Source organism: Mirounga angustirostris, unplaced genomic scaffold (assembly GCF_029215605.1).
Source record: "Mirounga angustirostris isolate CCGP_5_RB_7025 unplaced genomic scaffold, mMirAng1.0.hap1 SCAF_10, whole genome shotgun sequence".
NCBI classification, from domain to species: domain Eukaryota; kingdom Metazoa; phylum Chordata; class Mammalia; order Carnivora; family Phocidae; genus Mirounga; species Mirounga angustirostris.
Window position 1 is genome coordinate 108,747,421 of NW_026991718.1, and position 16,973 is coordinate 108,764,393.

General features: G+C 53.2%; 2 protein-coding genes across 3 annotated transcripts; both read left to right on the forward strand.

The window, feature by feature from the left end:
- The first annotated feature begins 93 nt into the window (after positions 1-93).
- On the forward strand, positions 94-2,974 carry CENPB (centromere protein B). The gene has a single exon (XM_045885461.2). The coding sequence runs from the start codon at positions 317-319 to the stop codon at positions 2,141-2,143; it is 1,827 nt and encodes a 608-aa protein (XP_045741417.1). The 5' UTR covers positions 94-316; the 3' UTR covers positions 2,144-2,974.
- Positions 2,975-3,124: 150 nt separating this feature from the next.
- SPEF1 (sperm flagellar 1) lies at positions 3,125-9,651 on the forward strand. 2 transcript variants are annotated; one of them, XM_064572871.1, is made up of 7 exons: positions 3,125-5,536; positions 6,765-6,876; positions 7,141-7,379; positions 7,573-7,612; positions 7,747-7,807; positions 8,082-8,129; positions 8,245-9,651. In XM_064572871.1, the coding sequence occupies exons 1-7, from the start codon at positions 5,428-5,430 to the stop codon at positions 8,350-8,352; spliced, it is 717 nt and encodes a 238-aa protein (XP_064428941.1). In that variant the 5' UTR covers positions 3,125-5,427; the 3' UTR covers positions 8,353-9,651. The 2 variants fall into 2 exon arrangements, with proteins under 2 accessions (XP_064428941.1, XP_045741418.1); XM_045885462.2 differs by having other exon boundaries at positions 7,223-7,379; positions 8,006-8,129; positions 8,245-9,650.
- Positions 9,652-16,973: the final 7,322 nt, after the last annotated feature.

Here is a 16,973-nt window from a genome sequence, read left to right on the forward strand (position 1 = left end):
CCGCTCCGCCCGCTCCGCCCCGCTCGCCGCGCTCCCTGCTCCCCGCGCCGCGGCACTTCCTGCCTTCCGCGCCCGCGCCGCCCGCCCTCGCCCGCGCCCGCCGCTTGCCGCCCGCCGCCCGGCGCCGCGCCCGCCGGCGCCCCCGAAGGTGCCCCCGGCCCGGCCGGGTCGCCGCCCCGCCCGCCGCCCCGCGAGCCGCTTTGTCTCGGGCGGGGCGCGCGGGAGAGGCCGCCAGGTGCCCCCCGCCGCGGGCCCGGGCCCCCCGCCCCGGGGCGGCGGCGGTGGCGCCGGGCCCCGGGGCGGGGGGCGCGCCGGGATGGGCCCCAAGCGGCGGCAGCTGACGTTCCGGGAGAAGTCGCGGATCATCCAGGAGGTGGAGGAGAACCCGGACCTGCGCAAGGGCGAGATCGCGCGGCGCTTCAACATCCCGCCGTCCACGCTGAGCACCATCCTGAAGAACAAGCGCGCCATCCTGGCGTCGGAGCGCAAGTACGGTGTGGCCTCCACCTGCCGCAAGACCAACAAGCTGTCCCCCTATGACAAGCTCGAGGGGCTGCTCATCGCCTGGTTCCAGCAGATCCGCGCCGCTGGCCTACCCGTCAAGGGCATCATCCTCAAGGAGAAGGCGCTGCGTATAGCCGAGGAGCTGGGCATGGACGACTTCACCGCCTCCAACGGTTGGCTGGACCGCTTCCGCCGGCGCCACGGTGTGGTGTCCTGCAGCGGGGTGGCCCGCGCCCGGTCGCGCAGTGCTGCCCCCCGGGCCCCAGCGGCTCCCGCCAGCCCGCCGGCGGTGCCCTCGGAGGGCAGCGGCGGGGGTTCGACGGGCTGGCGCGCTCGGGAGGAGCAGCCGCCGTCGGTGGCCGAGGGCTACGCCTCCCAGGACGTGTTCAGCGCCATCGAGACCAGTCTGTGGTACGACTTCCTGCCCGACCAGGCTGCGGGGCTGTGCGGCAGCGATGGACGGGCACGCAGGGCCACCCAGCGCCTGAGTGTCCTGCTGTGCGCCAACGCAGACGGCAGCGAGAAGCTGCCCCCGCTCGTGGCCGGCAAGTCGGCCAAGCCCCGCGCAGGCCAAGCCGGCCTGCCCTGCGACTACACCGCCAACTCTAAGGGCGGTGTCACCACCCAGGCCCTGGCCAAGTACCTGAAGGCCCTGGACACTCGCATGGCCGCGGAGTCTCGCCGAGTCCTGCTGCTGGCGGGCCGCCTGGCTGCCCAGTCCCTGGATACCTCGGGCCTGCGGCATGTACAGCTGGCCTTCTTCCCGCCGGGCACCGTGCAGCCGCTGGAGCGGGGAGTGGTCCAGCAGGTGAAGGGCCACTACCGCCAGGCTATGCTCCTGAAGGCCATGGCCGCGCTAGAGGGCCAGGATCGCTCGGGGCTGCAGCTGGGGTTGATGGAGGCCCTGCACTTCGTGGCCGCCGCCTGGCAGGCAGTGGAGCCTTCGGACATCGCTGCCTGCTTCCGCGAGGCCGGCTTCGGCGGTGGCCCAGATGCCGCCATCACCACCGCCCTCAAGAGTGAGGGGGAGGAAGAGGAGGACGAGGACGAGGAGGAAGAAGAAGAGGAGGAAGAGGAGGAGGAGGGTGAAGGGGAGGAGGAGGAGGAGGAAGAAGAAGAAGGCGAGGAGGAGGAGGAAGGGGGGGAAGGAGAGGAGTTGGGGGAGGAAGAGGAGGTGGAAGAGGAGGGTGATGTTGATGACAGTGAGGAGGAGGAGGAGGAAGAGGAGGAAGAGAGCTCCTCTGAGGGGTTGGAGGCTGAGGACTGGGCCCAGGGGGTAGTGGAAGCTGGTGGCAGCTTCGGGGGCTACAGTGCCCAGGAGGAGGCCCAGTGCCCTACCCTCCATTTCCTGGAGGGCGAAGAGGACTCTGAGTCTGACAGTGAGGAAGAGGAGGAAGATGAGGAGGATGAAGATGATGAAGATGATGAGGATGACGAGGAGGATGGTGATGAGGTGCCCGTGCCCAGCTTTGGGGAGGCCATGGCTTACTTCGCTATGGTCAAGAGGTACCTAACTTCCTTCCCCATTGACGACCGAGTGCAGAGCCACATCCTTCACTTGGAACACGATCTGGTCCACGTGACCAGGAAGAACCACGCCAGGCAGGCGGGAGTTCGGGGTCTTGGACATCAAAGCTGAGCCACTGGGCCTAGTCCTGCCCGACCCGGATGTGGCAGCACCAGCCCAGGGCAGAGGACTCTCCGGGCAGCCGCTGTGGATGGAGCCAAGAGTGGGGAGCTCCAGAGCCTTTAGTGATGTTCCTCGGGCCCTGTGACAGGCCCAGCCACCTCGGTAGGGTCCGGGGCTGGCGTCAGCCTCACTGCCTGCTTATTGCCTCTTTCTCAGAGTCCTCTTTCCTCCCCATTTGCCCCTGGGCGTAGGGGACCAGGTGGGGAGGGTGGGGAGCTGTCCGGTGCTACCACACCGTGCCATCAGTGGACTAGGCCACAGGAGCAGCCAGGGATGGGCCCTGGAAGCTCCCGGCCGGAGAGTGCCTCTCCCCTCTGCCGTCCACACCAGGTCTTTGGTGGGGGGGACCCCAAAGCCATTCTGGGAAGGGCTCCAGAGGAAGGTCCAGCCTAGGCCCCCACAAGGCTGGCAGCCCCCTACCCCTGCCCCTGGGCCGCCTTGAGAAGCACAGTCTAACTCACCGCAGGCTCCTGAGCCTGCCTCTGCCTGCTTCCCCATCTTCCCAGTCCCTTTCTCTGGCCCAGTCCAGGTTACTTTGGCCCTTGGTTTTCTTTCCAGATTGGAGGTTCCCAAGAGGCCCTCCAGGGGAGTGATAATGGGCACTTCCCTTGTGGGTAGCCGCAGGCCCCATGCCTCTCCTCCCTCTCTGGCAGGGCCCTATCCTGGGCAGGGGGCCTGGGGCTGGGCCCGTAGTCCAGCCATCCAGCCACTCCTTTCCCAGTCTGAATTCAATAAATCCGTCCACTCCCCTTTTGTGGGGGTGAACGTTTTAACAGCCAAGGGTGCATCCTTCATGGTCTGGGCTTGCGTCTGTCTTGGGAACACGTCCTTCCCTGGTTCCCTTTGGTCCTTGTTCTGGTGGGACATGGAACCAAGTGTTGAAGGGGTAGCCGCAGCTTTGGCCCTGACTGGGGCGAGGGGCCACCTCCATATCTAAATATTATCTAGGCTTGGGGAGGAAAGGGTTTTCAACGTACCTGCTTGGGTTTGAAGAAAGCCGGGTCTTGCACTGCTTTGGGGTTAGAAAGAAGCTTGGGGTCAGTTAGCTAGGAGAGGAGGGAGGGAGCCAACTATCTCTGTTGGGCCAAATTAAACTGGGAACTAGGCCTGTCGAGCCCATTAAAGAAGGTCCTTGCAGGAGTGGGGCCAGAGGACAGAGCAGGAGGGGTGCTGGGGCAACTTCTGTGGTCCAGGTTGGAGTCTGGAGGGACATACAGGGCATCCCTTGGTTTACCTTTGATGCCTTAAGAGGGAGCCCTTTAGACCTTCCCGTGTTTGGCATCTCCAAGCCTGGTGGCTATCCTGGGGACAGTGGCAGGAGGAAGATAAAATTCCTGGGATAGACTGCACCTGCAAGAGGCTGGGGGCACCCCAGTCCAAAGGTGAAGACTGGTGTCTCTGCTGATCCTACCCCTTTTCTCCTTTCCCGGCCCAGCCCCTCCCTCATTGAGGCCCTCAGGCCCCAGCGATTCCAGCCAGGGGAGGGCTTGGGCTTGAGGAGGCCGGGCAGCTCTGGGCCCCAAACCGGTTTTCCCACCTCCCCTGGGGCTGGCACATCGCCGCCGCTGTGGTTCCCTCCCCACCACTTCCTTTCAGTTCCTCTCTCCACCCTGGAATGTTAAGCGGGGGATGTCTAGGTCTTTTGTCCCTTGCCTGCCCTGGGTGTGGTCTCTTCTAGAAAGGCAAGGCCACTATGTATGACTTTAAAACAAGAAGGTAGGGTGACACTTCCACACTTGGCCTTCCACACTCCCGGCACTCAGATTTACCCTGTAGGCCTTGAAGACAGTGAAACTAAGGGATAGCAAAAAGGAGTTGGGATTCTCCTTACCGTCATCCCCCATCTCCATCTGAGCTGTGGAGGAGGAAACAAGAAAGTCTTAAGGAAGCTCAGCCTACCCCCGCCACCGCCCCCCGCCCCGCCTGCTCTGGAGTAAGGGGGGAGCAGTAGTCTTCTCCCTGTTCAACTCGGTCCCTCACCTCAAATACCAACAAGGCAAATCATTTCCATTTGTCTCCTCTTCTGCTGGAACTGAGGTCATCTCGTTAATGATAGCACCAACTGATGTTAATAGGGCCCTTGCTATGTGCCAAGTGCTGTGCTAAGCACTTTAGGTGCTCACAATTCCCCTATAAGGTAGGTAAAACCATGAGAAAACAGGCACAAAGAGGTCCAGTAATGTGCCCAAAGCCACATTGCTAGTCTTTGGTGGAAGCAAGCTTTCTTCTCTGGCTGACCCTAGAAGTGCCTCTTTACTGCTACTCTGTGTCCCTTCACTAAGGAAGGACCCATATCCCTAACCCTTCTACATGGAGTGCTCTTTTGAAATGGAACTGGCTACTGAAATCCATTTCTAACCCATGGAAGAATAGCTCTTTGGAGGGAGATGAGGGCTTGTAGAAGTGTCTACAGGAGCTCCCCAAGCTTTTACTCCCATACCCCCAGTCCCCATACAAATGCAGATCTGTAAATACGCTTCCCATTTTCCTCCCTACTACCCCATTGGGACAAATAGGCGAGAACCATTCCCACTTCACAAAGGAGGAAATAGGGTTAAGTAGTTAAATAACCTGCCCAAGGCACTGGCCTTGAGCCCTAGTATTCTCCCTGGGAATCTGGGTGACATACTAAATGCCCTACCAGGACACTGCTGGGAAGGGCAGTAGCAGTGAGGGCCCTAATAGCACAGAGCTCTGAGGAGGGACCTAGCAAGGTGGCACTGTCACACAGCCTATCACACAATCCAGGTGGGAAGCAGCTGATGATTAACAGTGGACGCCCAGATAAAGCTGACAAACACTGGGATGCTGCCTTCACTTGGGACTGATCGCTAAAGGATCCAGAAGGGGAATCCCAGCCCTGGGGAGGCTGGTGCAGGGATTCTGAGGGCCTGGTTGGCTTTGACAGGTTTCAGAGTGGGCCGGTGGCTAATCAGGTGGCGTTGGGCGCAGATACTGGGAAGACAAGGCCATCTAAACGCCTTTTCAAAGCTGGGGCCTGAGAGTAAGTAGAGAGAGAAAACTACAACTCCCAGAAACCCCTGCTCCCCGCCCCGCCAAGGATAGTTGCTATGGTTTCAGAAAACAATATGGCTGCTCCCAGCTGGGAGGAGAATCTCTGGATGGGAGAGGCAGAGGCAGGTCTGGTCGCCCTCAGTGGCGAGAGAAGAGGCGCCTGAGGTTGGGGCTGGACGCTGCACGGCTGGAACGGCCTTGCCTTGCCGAGGGTGCCGATGGCGGGCAGCGTGGACGAGGAGGCGCTGCACCAGCTCTACCTGTGGGTAGACAACATCCCTCTGTCCCGACCCAAGCGAAATCTCTCCAGGGACTTCAGTGACGGAGGTGTGCACCTCAGTATGTGTGCGCTCCTGTGTGTCTGTCCCGTGTGTCCGTGTTTGTTGACATGTTCTGTCCTGTATGTACGTGTGTAAGGGGTCTGTATACATATGTCTCTTTGTGCTTCTGTGCGTTTGGGTATGTGTGTGTTGGGGGGTGTCTGACTATCTCTTAGAACTTCAGTTATGTGTGTGTGTGTGTGTTTCTATCTGTATCTGTGGGAATATGAGTATGTGTGTGTCCATATGTATGTCCCCTTGTTCTATCCTTTATGCATGTGTGGTGGTGATGATGGTGTGTGTCTGAGTGTGTGAGTCTGTGACTCCCTCCTGAGACTTTAATGACTAAGATGTGTATCTGTGTATGTTTTTGTGCTTCTCTCTGTGTGTACCTGTTCATTGCTGTATTCTATATATCTGCCTTGTGGGAGTCTGAGCATGTGTATGTTCATACGTTTGTTGATATGTTCTGTCTTGTATGCATGTAGGGGGTCTTATGTGCATATGTGTTTCTTTGTGATTATTAGGTGTCTGTGTGTCTAAGGCTGTCTCCTGAGATTTTAATGGCAGAAATATGCGTCTCTGTCTGGTACATTGTTGCCTATGTGACTTATTGTGCTTGTGTGTGTTGGTGACTATCTCCTGGAACTTCAGTGATGGAAACATGTGTCTGTGTATGTGTTTGTGCATCTCTGTGTGTTGTATGTGTGTGTGCTATATGTGGGCCTGTGTATGTATGGGCATGTTTGTGTCCTGTGTGTCTACACACTTTATCCTATGTGCATATCTGTAGGGGGATCTAATCACATGTGTCTGCTTGTGTGAATCTGTGACTCTTTCTTGGGACTTTGGTGTTGGAGTGTGTGCGTGCGTATCCGTGTAAATGACTAGGGTGGGCCCCCAGGCCCCTGATGGGCTCTCTTGGAGACTCATTCTCTACTAGAGGACCAGAGACCTTAGTTTTCATATGCCTGAGCTGATGGGGATGGGATGCCACACCTCTGGGGTATGCTGGAAGCTGATCATTGATTTCTGATCTTGCTTTCTTGAATCCCTTTCCCTCTCCTCCACCACCCCTCCCTCCCTATCATCCTTTTCCTTTCCACATCACCTCTGTGCTTGGCCCCACCACTCTGCAACCCTTGATTCTTCCATCCCATGCACATATTCTCCCTACTCCTTTTCCCTTACCCGCCCCCCCCCCCCCCCGTCCATGTCTGTTCCCATTCCCTCAGTCCTGGTTGCAGAAGTCATCAAGTTTTACTTCCCCAAGATGGTGGAGATGCACAATTATGTCCCTGCCAACTCCCTCCAACAGAAGCTCAGCAATTGGGGTCACCTAAACAGGTAGCAGAATGCCTGGTGCACTACCGGAATCTCCATCCCCTACCCCAACCCCGGGATCCCAGGAAGGACTGCCCCAGCACGACCCCCCCCCCCCCCCCCCCCCGCCCCACACTTCCTATGGTCTCCAAAGCCCGGGCTGGGATTCTGTTGGTGGCAGGGTAGGGAGGGACAGCGCAGTCAGAATCCGGTAACAAAATCAAGGGATTCTTTTAATGGGGAGAGACAAGGAAACAGGACACCCCAGAATCGGGTTCATTCCCCCAGGGCTGCACCACTTCCTTCTCCTCCACGCCCCTCACTTCATACCCCCGAGACCCAGTCCGCCATCCCGGTGCCTATCTCCCAGGAAGGTGCTGAACAAACTGAACTTCTCGGTACCGGAGGATGTGATGCGCAAGATCGCGCAATGCGCGCCGGGCGTGGTGGAGTTAGTGCTCATTCCGCTGAGGCAGCGCCTGGAGGAGCGGCAGAGGCTCAGGAAGCAGCGCACCAGCTCCTTACAGGTGCCACCCCACTCAAGCTTCTCCCACTGCTTTGCGGGAGCTTCCCAGGCGGCAGGAAACCCCGCCTTGCCGATAGATGTGGGGGAAGGGTGTCTGGCAAAGGGAGCCTGGCCTTGGGGACCAAGGAAGAGACATGGGGCTCCTTGGGGATGAGCGAGCCTGACCTCACAGTCAACCCTGGGGCTTCTTTCAGGAGCTGGCTCCCCAGGATGGCACTGGCTACGTGGATGTGGGTAAAGTGGTCTTTACTTGTCTTCCCTCCCAGGAGCAGCTTTCCTTCTGTCCTACCTGTGGGGGAAGGGAGGGAGGGAGAAGGCAGGAAAATAGGACTCCAGCACGGCCAACCCCTTCACTTGCCTCCTCTCAGGTTTGTCCCAGAAGGCCCGAGGGGAAGGTGCCCCAGACCCCCAGGGAGGGGGGCAGCTCAGGTAGGGAAGCTGGGAGTTCCTATCTCCCCAGGCCTGGTGATCCCCCAATACAGGGCTGGCAGGTAAGGGTGGGGGCAGGCTGTTCCTGGGAAGCAGGAACGGGGGTTGGGGGGGAAGGGAAGGCCTGGCCGAGGGGCATTGGAAGGGTGAGCGTGGCGCCCCAGGTCCGGGCCTCCGCTAAGCTGCTTCCCACCCCAGGGGGGGCCGGCCGCCCGCGCCCCGGCCTCCGGGATATAGCCAGGCAGTGCAGGGCGACCCAAGCTTCGTCCTCCAGATCGCTGAAAAAGAGCAGGAGCTGTTGGCCTCGCAGGAGACCGTGCAGGTGAGGGTGACTGGGAAGGCGCGGGCGGTGGTGGGGCAGTGGGGGCTTAGGGCCTGCACGGGTGGGGACAGAGGGCAGCAGGCCGCTGACTTCGCCTCTGTGCCTCATGGCCCAGGTCCTGCAGATGAAGGTGAGGCGCTTGGAGCACTTGCTTCAGCTCAAGAACGTGCGCATCGACGACCTCTCCCGGCGGCTCCAGCAGGCAGAGCGTAAGCAGCGGTGAGCGGCTGCCCGGGCCGCGCGGGGACGCCCCAGTACCCGCCAGAGCCCAGACACCGCGACCGACGCACCCACCGACCTACTGACGGACGATTGGGCGGGCAGAGCCAGCAGCTCCAATGAGCCTCCTGGGGAGCCAGCGCACCCTCCCTTGGGATGAGGGCGAATATGGGGGCAGGGGCAGTGAGGCAGGCGCCTTCAGAGCAGAGCCCCTGGACTGAGCCACCTCCTTCCACTCCACCCGGGTCAGGAAAATGGACCGCTTTCCAGAACCCAGAAGCCACGTGCAGAGACCTCTCATGTTCCCCAAAGCGGTGCCCAACACCAGGGACTCCGCCTTGGTGCTCCCTGCCCTGGGCCTTGGGGGGCGGTGCCCCGGCTCGGTCCACACCCCTAGAAACAGGTCCCAGCCCAGCTCTGAGGACCGCGGCATCTCCATCCAGCCTAGTTCTCTGTGCTCTGGGCCGTGGGGAAAGCTGCCCCAGGCAGCTGAGGGTGACCCTTGCCTTTCCTGGGAGCTCATCTGGGACCCAACTCGAGGATGGAGAACACAGCAGCTGGAGAAGAAGGGGTGAGGAATAGGTTCAGCCGGGAGTGGGGAAGACATGGGCTGTGTCTGTCCCAATCACCCTCCCCTCCTGTGGGGGGACCTTTGAGAATGCTTGGGAGATATGGGATCACACTGCCCCCATTAAAGAAATTGTGCTATCTTTCCAGCAACTGCCTTCTCTCTGTCCAGATTTTTTGCCCCTCTTAATGCTGCACTCCCCCACCACCCCCCTTTTGAGTGAAAGAGCCTTGTAGGCCCAGAGTGGGTCTCACCTTGTGGGCACCTGGTCCCTGGGTGGCCACTGCCTGGTAGGTTGATGATATCACAGGGGTTAGATCTTGTGCACTAGAACAGCCTGACTTTTAACTCTGGCCTTAGACTGACCCCCAAACCCACCCTCACAGAATCCCAACACTGTCCAAACCCAACTCCAAACCTAGGCTTCACATTCTCCCCAAGTGTAAACACACCCTCACACTCACCCTCAACCCTGTCCATGGAGTGACCCCCAAATCTGTCCTCTGTATGACTCCCAACCCCGCTGACAGACTGTTCCCTAATTCTATGGACTGAAGCCAAGCTTGACTCTCAACCTGACCAAGACACTCTGGCCATGATGTGACCCTGATAATTTACTGACTACTAGTAACATTCAGAGACCCCACAATTCTATTCCTACACATATATTCAGCATATACCTCGGGGAAACTTAAGCTCTTGTGTTCTGTATTCTGCCACACCTGTATAGCAATGTTCATAGTGACATTCTCTGTAATAGAAAATAATTGAAAATAACTTGTATTAGTGTCTATCATGTGTAAGAAATTACCACAAACTTAGTGGCTTTAAACAGCACACACTTATTATCTCATATATTCTGTGGATCAAGAGTCCAGGCATGGCCGAGCTGGGTCCTCTGCTTCAGAGTTTCTCCTAAGGCTGCAATCAAAGTGTTGGCTAGAGCTGTGGTTTCATCTGAAGTCTTGACTGGGGAAGGATTCACTTCCAAGTTCACTTGGTTGTTGACAGAGTTCAGTTCTTTGTGGACTGTTGGACTGAGGGTTTCATTTTCTTGTTGGTTGTTGGCTGGTGCTGCCCTCCTTTCCTTCCCATGTGGTCACATCCAGTAAGTATGCTAGCTTACTTCACCAAAGCCAGCAAAGGAGAGAGTTAACAGAGTCTGCTAGCAAGATGGCAGTTGCAATCTTATCTAATGTAATCACAGAAGTGACATCCATCACATTTGTTGTATCCTATTTATTAGAAGTAAGTCATGAGGGGGCGCCTGAGTGGCTCAGTCGTTGAGTGCCTGCCTTCAGCTCAGGTCATGATCCTAGGGTCCTGGGATCGAGCCCCGCATCAGGCTCCCTGCCCAGTGGGAGGCCTGCTTCTCCCTCTTCCTCTCCCACTCCCCTTGCTTGTGTTTCCTCTCTCGCTGTGTCTCTATCTGTCAAATAAATAAATAAAATCTTTATTAAAAAAAAAAGAAGTAAGTCATGAGGTCCAGCCCACATTCAAGCGGAGAGGTACATGTGGGTGTGAATACCAGGAGACAGGGATCATTGGGGGCCATTTTAGAAGCTGTCTACCACAGGGAGGAAAAAGCAATAAAAAGATAAAAGCTAGAATAGTGGTTACCTCTGAGAGGAAGTGGAGGGCAGAGATGCAAGAAGCACATGAGTTATTTGTAATGTTTTAGTCCTTGGGCAGGTGGTGGGTTTACAGATGTTCCTAGTGGGCTGTTTAAGGACAAGCAGGAGAGTGTCATGAACTAAGGAGTATGTGCAGTCCAATTCTGTTTACCTGAGTTCCTCAAATAATAAATAAACATAAAAATTGATGACTACTCCTGACCTTGGTCTGAGCCTGCACTCAGCCTGGTCTTAGGTTAACACTGGTGTCAGCCTGATCTTCTACTTTCCCCCAATTTTTTTTTAAAGATTTTATTTATTTATTTGACAGAGAGAGACACAGCAAGAGAGGGAACACAAACAGGGGGAGTGGGAGAGGGAGAAGCAGGCCCCCCCCCAAGGAGGGAGCCCGATGCGGGGCTCGATCCCAGGACCCTGGGATCACGACCGGAGCCGAAGGCAGACACCAAATGACTGAGCCACCCAGGTGCCCCCCTTCCCCAAATTAACCACCAGCCCTCACACATATTGATCCCAGCTCTAGCACTGTTTTCTTGCTATTGTCTGCATGGAGTCTCCAGAGTTCTATTCTCTGAATCCATCGTCATGGACCACACCTGTAGACTCCTGTGTGTGCAGCTGGTAGGAATGGTTTGTAGAGGGGCTTGGGGTCAAGGAGGTGGGGTAGGGCATGGTTCTACCTGACAGAAGCACGGTAGGCTCAGAGTACAGGTTTGGTGGCAGGGGTCACCCCCTCAAGAGTCTGCTGGCTCCCTCCATGGCAGAGGCTGGGCCAAGTCCTAGAGGAACTCCTCTTCCTTGAGTTCCTCCCCCAACCCCAGCTATTCCTAGTTTTCAGATATGCCTGAATCTAAAATCATATTTGACACCCTAAAATTAAATCCCCAAAACAATGGAGAATTTTATTGAATGTTTCTTGGGAATAAATATGAAAGTGGATTACATCACACATTATAATACTATAACTCTTATTTTTTAAAAATATTTTTATTTATTTATTTGACAGAGAGAGAGAGACCGCAAGAGAGGGAACACAAGCAGGGGGAGTGGGAGAGGGAGAAGCAGGCTTCCCGCTGAGCAGGGAGCCCCATGCGGGGCTTGATCCCAGGACCCTGGGAGCATGACCTGAGCTGAAGGCAGACGCTTAACGACTGAGCCACCCAGGTGCCCCTCCTATAACTCTTCCTGAAACATCCCTCTTGTTCCCCAAACTTCCCCTCTGACAGCCATTGCCATATTTCTCCCCCTCTGATCCTCACACTCCTCTCCCTTTTCTGACCCACACTAAATCTGATTTCTTCTGGTTTATTCATTCATTCACTCATTCATTCCTCAAATGTTTATTTAGTGCCGACTATGTACTAAATGCCACACAAAGATGAGTATAAAACATGATTTGTCTCCCCAAGTGTTCACAATCCTAGGAGAAGGCATGCAAAGTGATACTTAAAATTTTTTGTTACTCAATGTTTTAAATAGATAAAACACACATAATTAAAACACGTATAAAAAGTAAAATGTCTCGGGCGCCTGGGTGGCTCAGATGGTTAAGCGTCTGCCTTCGGCTCAGGTCATGATCCTGGAGTCCCGGGATCGAGTCCCGCATCGGGCTCCCTGCTAGGCGGGGAGCCTGCTTCTCCCTCTGCCTCTGCGTCTCTCTCTCTCTCTGACTCTCATGAATAAATAAATAAAATATTAAAAAGTAAAATGTCTCATTGGTGCCCACACAACCCCAGTAGGGTTAACCTTTTTTTTTTTTTTAAAGATTTTATTTATTCATTTGAGAGAGAGAATGGGAGAGAGAGAGCACGAGATGGGGGAGGGTCAGAGGGAGAAGCAGACTCCCCGCTGAGCAGGGAGCCCGATGCGGGACTCGATGCGGGACTCGATCCAGGGACTCCAGGATCATGACCTGAGCCGAAGGCAGTCGCTTAACCAACTGAGCCACCCAGGCGCCCAGGGTTAACCTTTATCTTTAGTTTTTGTGCATTCTGCCAGAATGTCTTTTTGTGAATACAAGCAAATATGCACTTTTATTGTTATTCTGCACCCCCTCTTTTTTTTTTTTACCCTAAAGGGCAAGCATACTACCCACTCTGTCCTGTATCTTGATTTCCACTCAATATGATCTCTTATAGATATGTGACGGTCAATGTTATGCTAGCTTGACTGGGCCACAGGATGCCCAGATATTTAGTCAAACATTCTGTGAGGGTGTTTTCAGATGAGATTAGCATTTAAATTTAAAGGTAGACTGAGTTAAGCAGATTGCTCTTCCTAGTATCGGTGGGACTCATTCAATAAGTTGAAGGCCTGAATAGAATAAAAAAGGATGTCTCTTGGGGGTGCCTGGGTGGCTCAGTTGTTAAGTGTCTGCCTTCGGCTCAGGTCATGATCCCAGGGTCCTCGGATCAAGCCCCACATCGGGCTCCCTGCTCTGTGGGAAGGCTGCTTCTCCCTCTCCCTTTCCCCCTGCTTGTGTTCTCTCTCTTGTTGTGTCTCTCTCTGCCAAATAAATAAAAAATCTTAAAAAAAAAAAAAAGGATGTCTCTTCCCTGAGTAAGAGAAAATTTCTTCTTGATGGCCTTTGAACTGGGACATTGGTTTTCCCTGCCTTTAGACTCTAGCTGAAATATCAATTCTTCCTGTGTCTTGAGCCTATCAGCCTTTGGATTTGCCTCTCCTAGGTTCCAACTTGCTGACTCATTCTGTAGATCTTGCAACTTGGCAGTCTCTCTCATCAGATGAGCTAATTACTTCTTATAAATCTCTATCTGTATCACTTGTATCATCTGTCTCTATATTATCTCCTTTTACTTTCTCCAGAGAACCTCAACTAATACAAGATTTTTCCATATCAATACATTGAAAACTTCCTGTTTTTTTTTTTTTTTTTTTAAGATTTTATTTGACAGAGAGAGCGAGAGAGGGAACACAAGCAGGGGGAGTGGGAGAGGGAGAAGCAGGCTTCCCGCAGAGCAGGGAGCCCGATGTGGGGCTCGATCCCGGGACCCTGGGATCATGACCTGAGCCAAAGGCAGACGCTTAATGACTGATCCACCCAGGTGCCCCGAAAACTTCTTGTTTTTAAAGTCATATAAAATTCTATTGTCTGTAAAAATGTAATTAATCGGTTCTCTATCTGGACATTTAAGTTGTTTCTAACTTTCTGTTATTAATAACAATACAGTAACAATGAATAACTTCATACATTTATAGTTAAGTATTCTTTGCAAGTATATCTGCATGACCAATGCCAGAAGTGGGTTTGTTAAGACGAAGAATATGTGCATTTCTGATCTTGATATTGTGAAATTTCCTCCACAAGGGCATGGTTCAGAGCAGAGGCTGAAGACTGGTGGCCCATTGCCCTGCTTTGGTTTGCACAGTGTCATGTTTTTACTAAACTAACTGCTAATTTTTGTATTGATGAGGATGTGAGGCAACTGGAACTCTTGTACTCCACTGATGGAGTATGAGTACAACCATTTCAGAAAGCAGTTTGGCAATTTCATATGAAATTAAACATACCCCTATGCTATTGTATCAGTTAGGGTTTAATTGCAGAAGCGAAAAGGATTTGTTACAGGAATTTGACTTTGGGTAATTGTCAAACAGTCTCTGTAAAACTGTTGTTTTACATCTGATGCTGGAGCTTAAAGTCCCCAGGTCAGATCATTGGGAGGGAAAGATGGATATAAAGTGGGGGAGAGAAAGGACAAGCTGGAATCATGAGCATAAGATGGAACCTTTGATGACAAACTGGAACTCGTGTTGGTTCTCACTACCTCCAAACTTGATGATGTGGGTGTCCTGCAGGTGAGGCCGGTGCCCTCTGTTATCGGGCCCAAGAGTCAAAGAAACTGAAGAGGGATCCAGGGAAAAGGGGAGTAGGTGCAATCCTGACTGTTATCCCAGTTCAACGACATGAGCCAGCAGATCAGTAACAAAGTTTATGGGCTACAAACCTCCTGCCTAGATTTTGCAAGTGTACCAATACATCCACTGCTTTTCTTCCACCCTCCAAATCTCATGCAAAAATGCCTGTTGTGGCCCACCCTAATTGGAAGGGAATTCTGGGAAGTGTAGTTCACCATAGCTAAGTTGATACATTATAAAGCTCCAACAGCTATGTTCCAGCAATTTCATTCCTCAATCTATCCCCAGGAGAAATACATATGTATGCTTACGAAGACAGGTACTAGAATATACAATACAGTTTATACTATTTTGGGGCACAGCTTCTTTTGCTCAATATTGTCTGTAAGAATCATTCATGTTGCTGCATGTATTCAGTAGAGGTTGTTCTTCGTCATCATTGCTATATAATAGGCCATTGTATGAATACAGTACGGGTTTTTAAAATTCATTCTATTGTTGGTGGACACTTAGGTCATCTTCAGTTTGGGGTTATTACCAATGATGCTGCTATGAATATTTGTATACACGTCTTTTGGTATGTAACCAAACCAGTAGATTGCTGGGTCAAAGCGTTGGCATTTTAAGCTTTATTAGATACTGCCCAGAAGTTTTCCAACAAGGTTACAGTTGTTTAATTTTTATTAAAAAGAGTAAGAGTCCATAATACCATGTGTTTGGAGCTGGAATGGATGTTTTACAGGTGTTCAATCTGTTCTCCCAAACTGGAGTTGTTCTTAATTCCTTCCCATACAGCCCCAATCTCCAGGGAGTCTGTGGCTTCCCTCAAAGCTCTGTTAAGGCCCTCTACACAGGAAGTCCCAGGGCCTGGGCACCACTCTGATGTTTAGCATCTCTTCTTGGTACACAGACCCATTGAACTGCAATGGGGCAGCCATGTACCCTTTTTTTTTTTTTTTTAAGATTTTATTTATTTATTTGAGACAGAGAGAATGAGATACAGAGAGCATGAGAGGGAGGAGGGTCAGAGGGAGAAGCAGACTCCCTGCCGAGCAGGGAGCCCGATGCGGGACTCGATCCCGGGACTCCAGGATCATGACCTGAGCCGAAGGCAGTCGCTTAACCAACTGAGCCACCCAGGCGCCCAGCCATGTACCATCTAATCTAGCTTCCTCCCGGCACAAAGAATCACATTTTCTCCTGGAAGCTTTTCAGAACCATCTGCACTTACTGTGGCCTTGGGGCCTTCCCTGGGAGCCTGTAGTCTCCCCCAGGCATGGACAGCTCTGTATTGCAGGTCCTTCCAATTGGCTAGTCAGCGAGACTGCCCAGCACTTAGGAGTGTGAGGAGTGTTTGGCAGGGACAAGAAACCACAGCTTTTTGTGTGTGCTGTACTTCCCATCCTGAACTGCGAGTACCTGTGACTCCAGAGCCTAGCACAGTAACTTGCTCACCATATACACTTAGTAAATATTTGTTTAAAGGAGTTGACAGTTAGGAAATGGCCCCAGGCAGTGCCCAGTTAGCAGCCAGTCTCTGTGTTTGAAAGAGCCCACACCAGGGAGAGTTTTGAAGAGAGTTGTCTAGAAAGACCTTAAAACTTGGTCTTGAAGGGAGGGTGAGTTTTGCCTATGAGGAGAGTGGGAAGGGCATTCTACGTAAAAAGGTAGCATAAGGAGGGTATCAGGAAATCAATGTCTGCACAGACTCAGAAGGTAAAATCAATGTGAGAAAATAGGGATTGGTGGGGACATCAGCAAGTTGATGTGCAGCCTCTGGTGCCAGGTTAGAATGTGAGTCCATGTAGTTAGATCTGATATTTCAAAAGGGCAATGAGAAAGAGGAGGAAGAGGAAAAAGAGGAAGAGGGAGAGAAGAAAAAGGGAGAGGAGGAAGAAAAAGAGAAGAGGAAGAATTAGAATTTTAAAAAGTCCTGTGTGGGCTAAACAAAATATATTTGTAGCCTGCTTTGGGCCCACTGTTTGCCAACTTTCGACGTTGAAGAATAGAATAGACATGGGAATGCAATTTTTTTTTGGTTGGGAGAGCATAGTGGGGCACATGGAATGGTGGGGCTGGGTAGTTAGAAAGCATCTGGCAGAAGTGGATGGGCTGGGATCAGAATGTGGAAATCTCCCAATGCCCAACGCTGGAGGGTAGTATCTCAAACGCCAGAGTGCGCACGAATCACCCAAAATGCTTCTAAAAAGTTTGTGAAGCTCTGCTGGAGACAGTCCCAGCGCACGGAGGTTTTGGAGCAGGGGAAGGTGTGATGGAAACAATAGCTTAGGAAGATTAATTTGCCAACAGTGAGGAGACCAGACACCATGGCGTAGGTTAGGGACCACAGGGATCCAGTGGAGGATAGGAGCCTTGGACCGAGGTCCTTCTAAAAGGAAGCCGATCCTCAGCCCCGCCATACCATCTCTCCCCTAGTTACATTGATCGTAAGGAGGGAACTTCGTGCAACGGATGGCTCCCCGCAGGCAGTTTAGGGACCCTGTCACGGCCTGTGAAACGGGGGAGGGGGGACTGTTCTTCAAG

Excerpts from the sequence above, each read along its gene's own strand:
- CENPB (XM_045885461.2), top strand. The coding sequence starts at position 317 with ATGGGCCCCAAGCGGCGGCAGCTGACGTTCCGGGAGAAGTCGCGGATC.
- SPEF1 (XM_064572871.1), top strand. The coding sequence starts at position 5,428 with ATGGCGGGCAGCGTGGACGAGGAGGCGCTGCACCAGCTCTACCTGTGG. Across the intron at positions 5,537-6,764 it reads CAGGGACTTCAGTGACGGAG|TCCTGGTTGCAGAAGTCATC; the intron begins GTGTGCACCTCA and ends CCATTCCCTCAG. Across the intron at positions 8,130-8,244 it reads CCTCGCAGGAGACCGTGCAG|GTCCTGCAGATGAAGGTGAG; the intron begins GTGAGGGTGACT and ends CTCATGGCCCAG.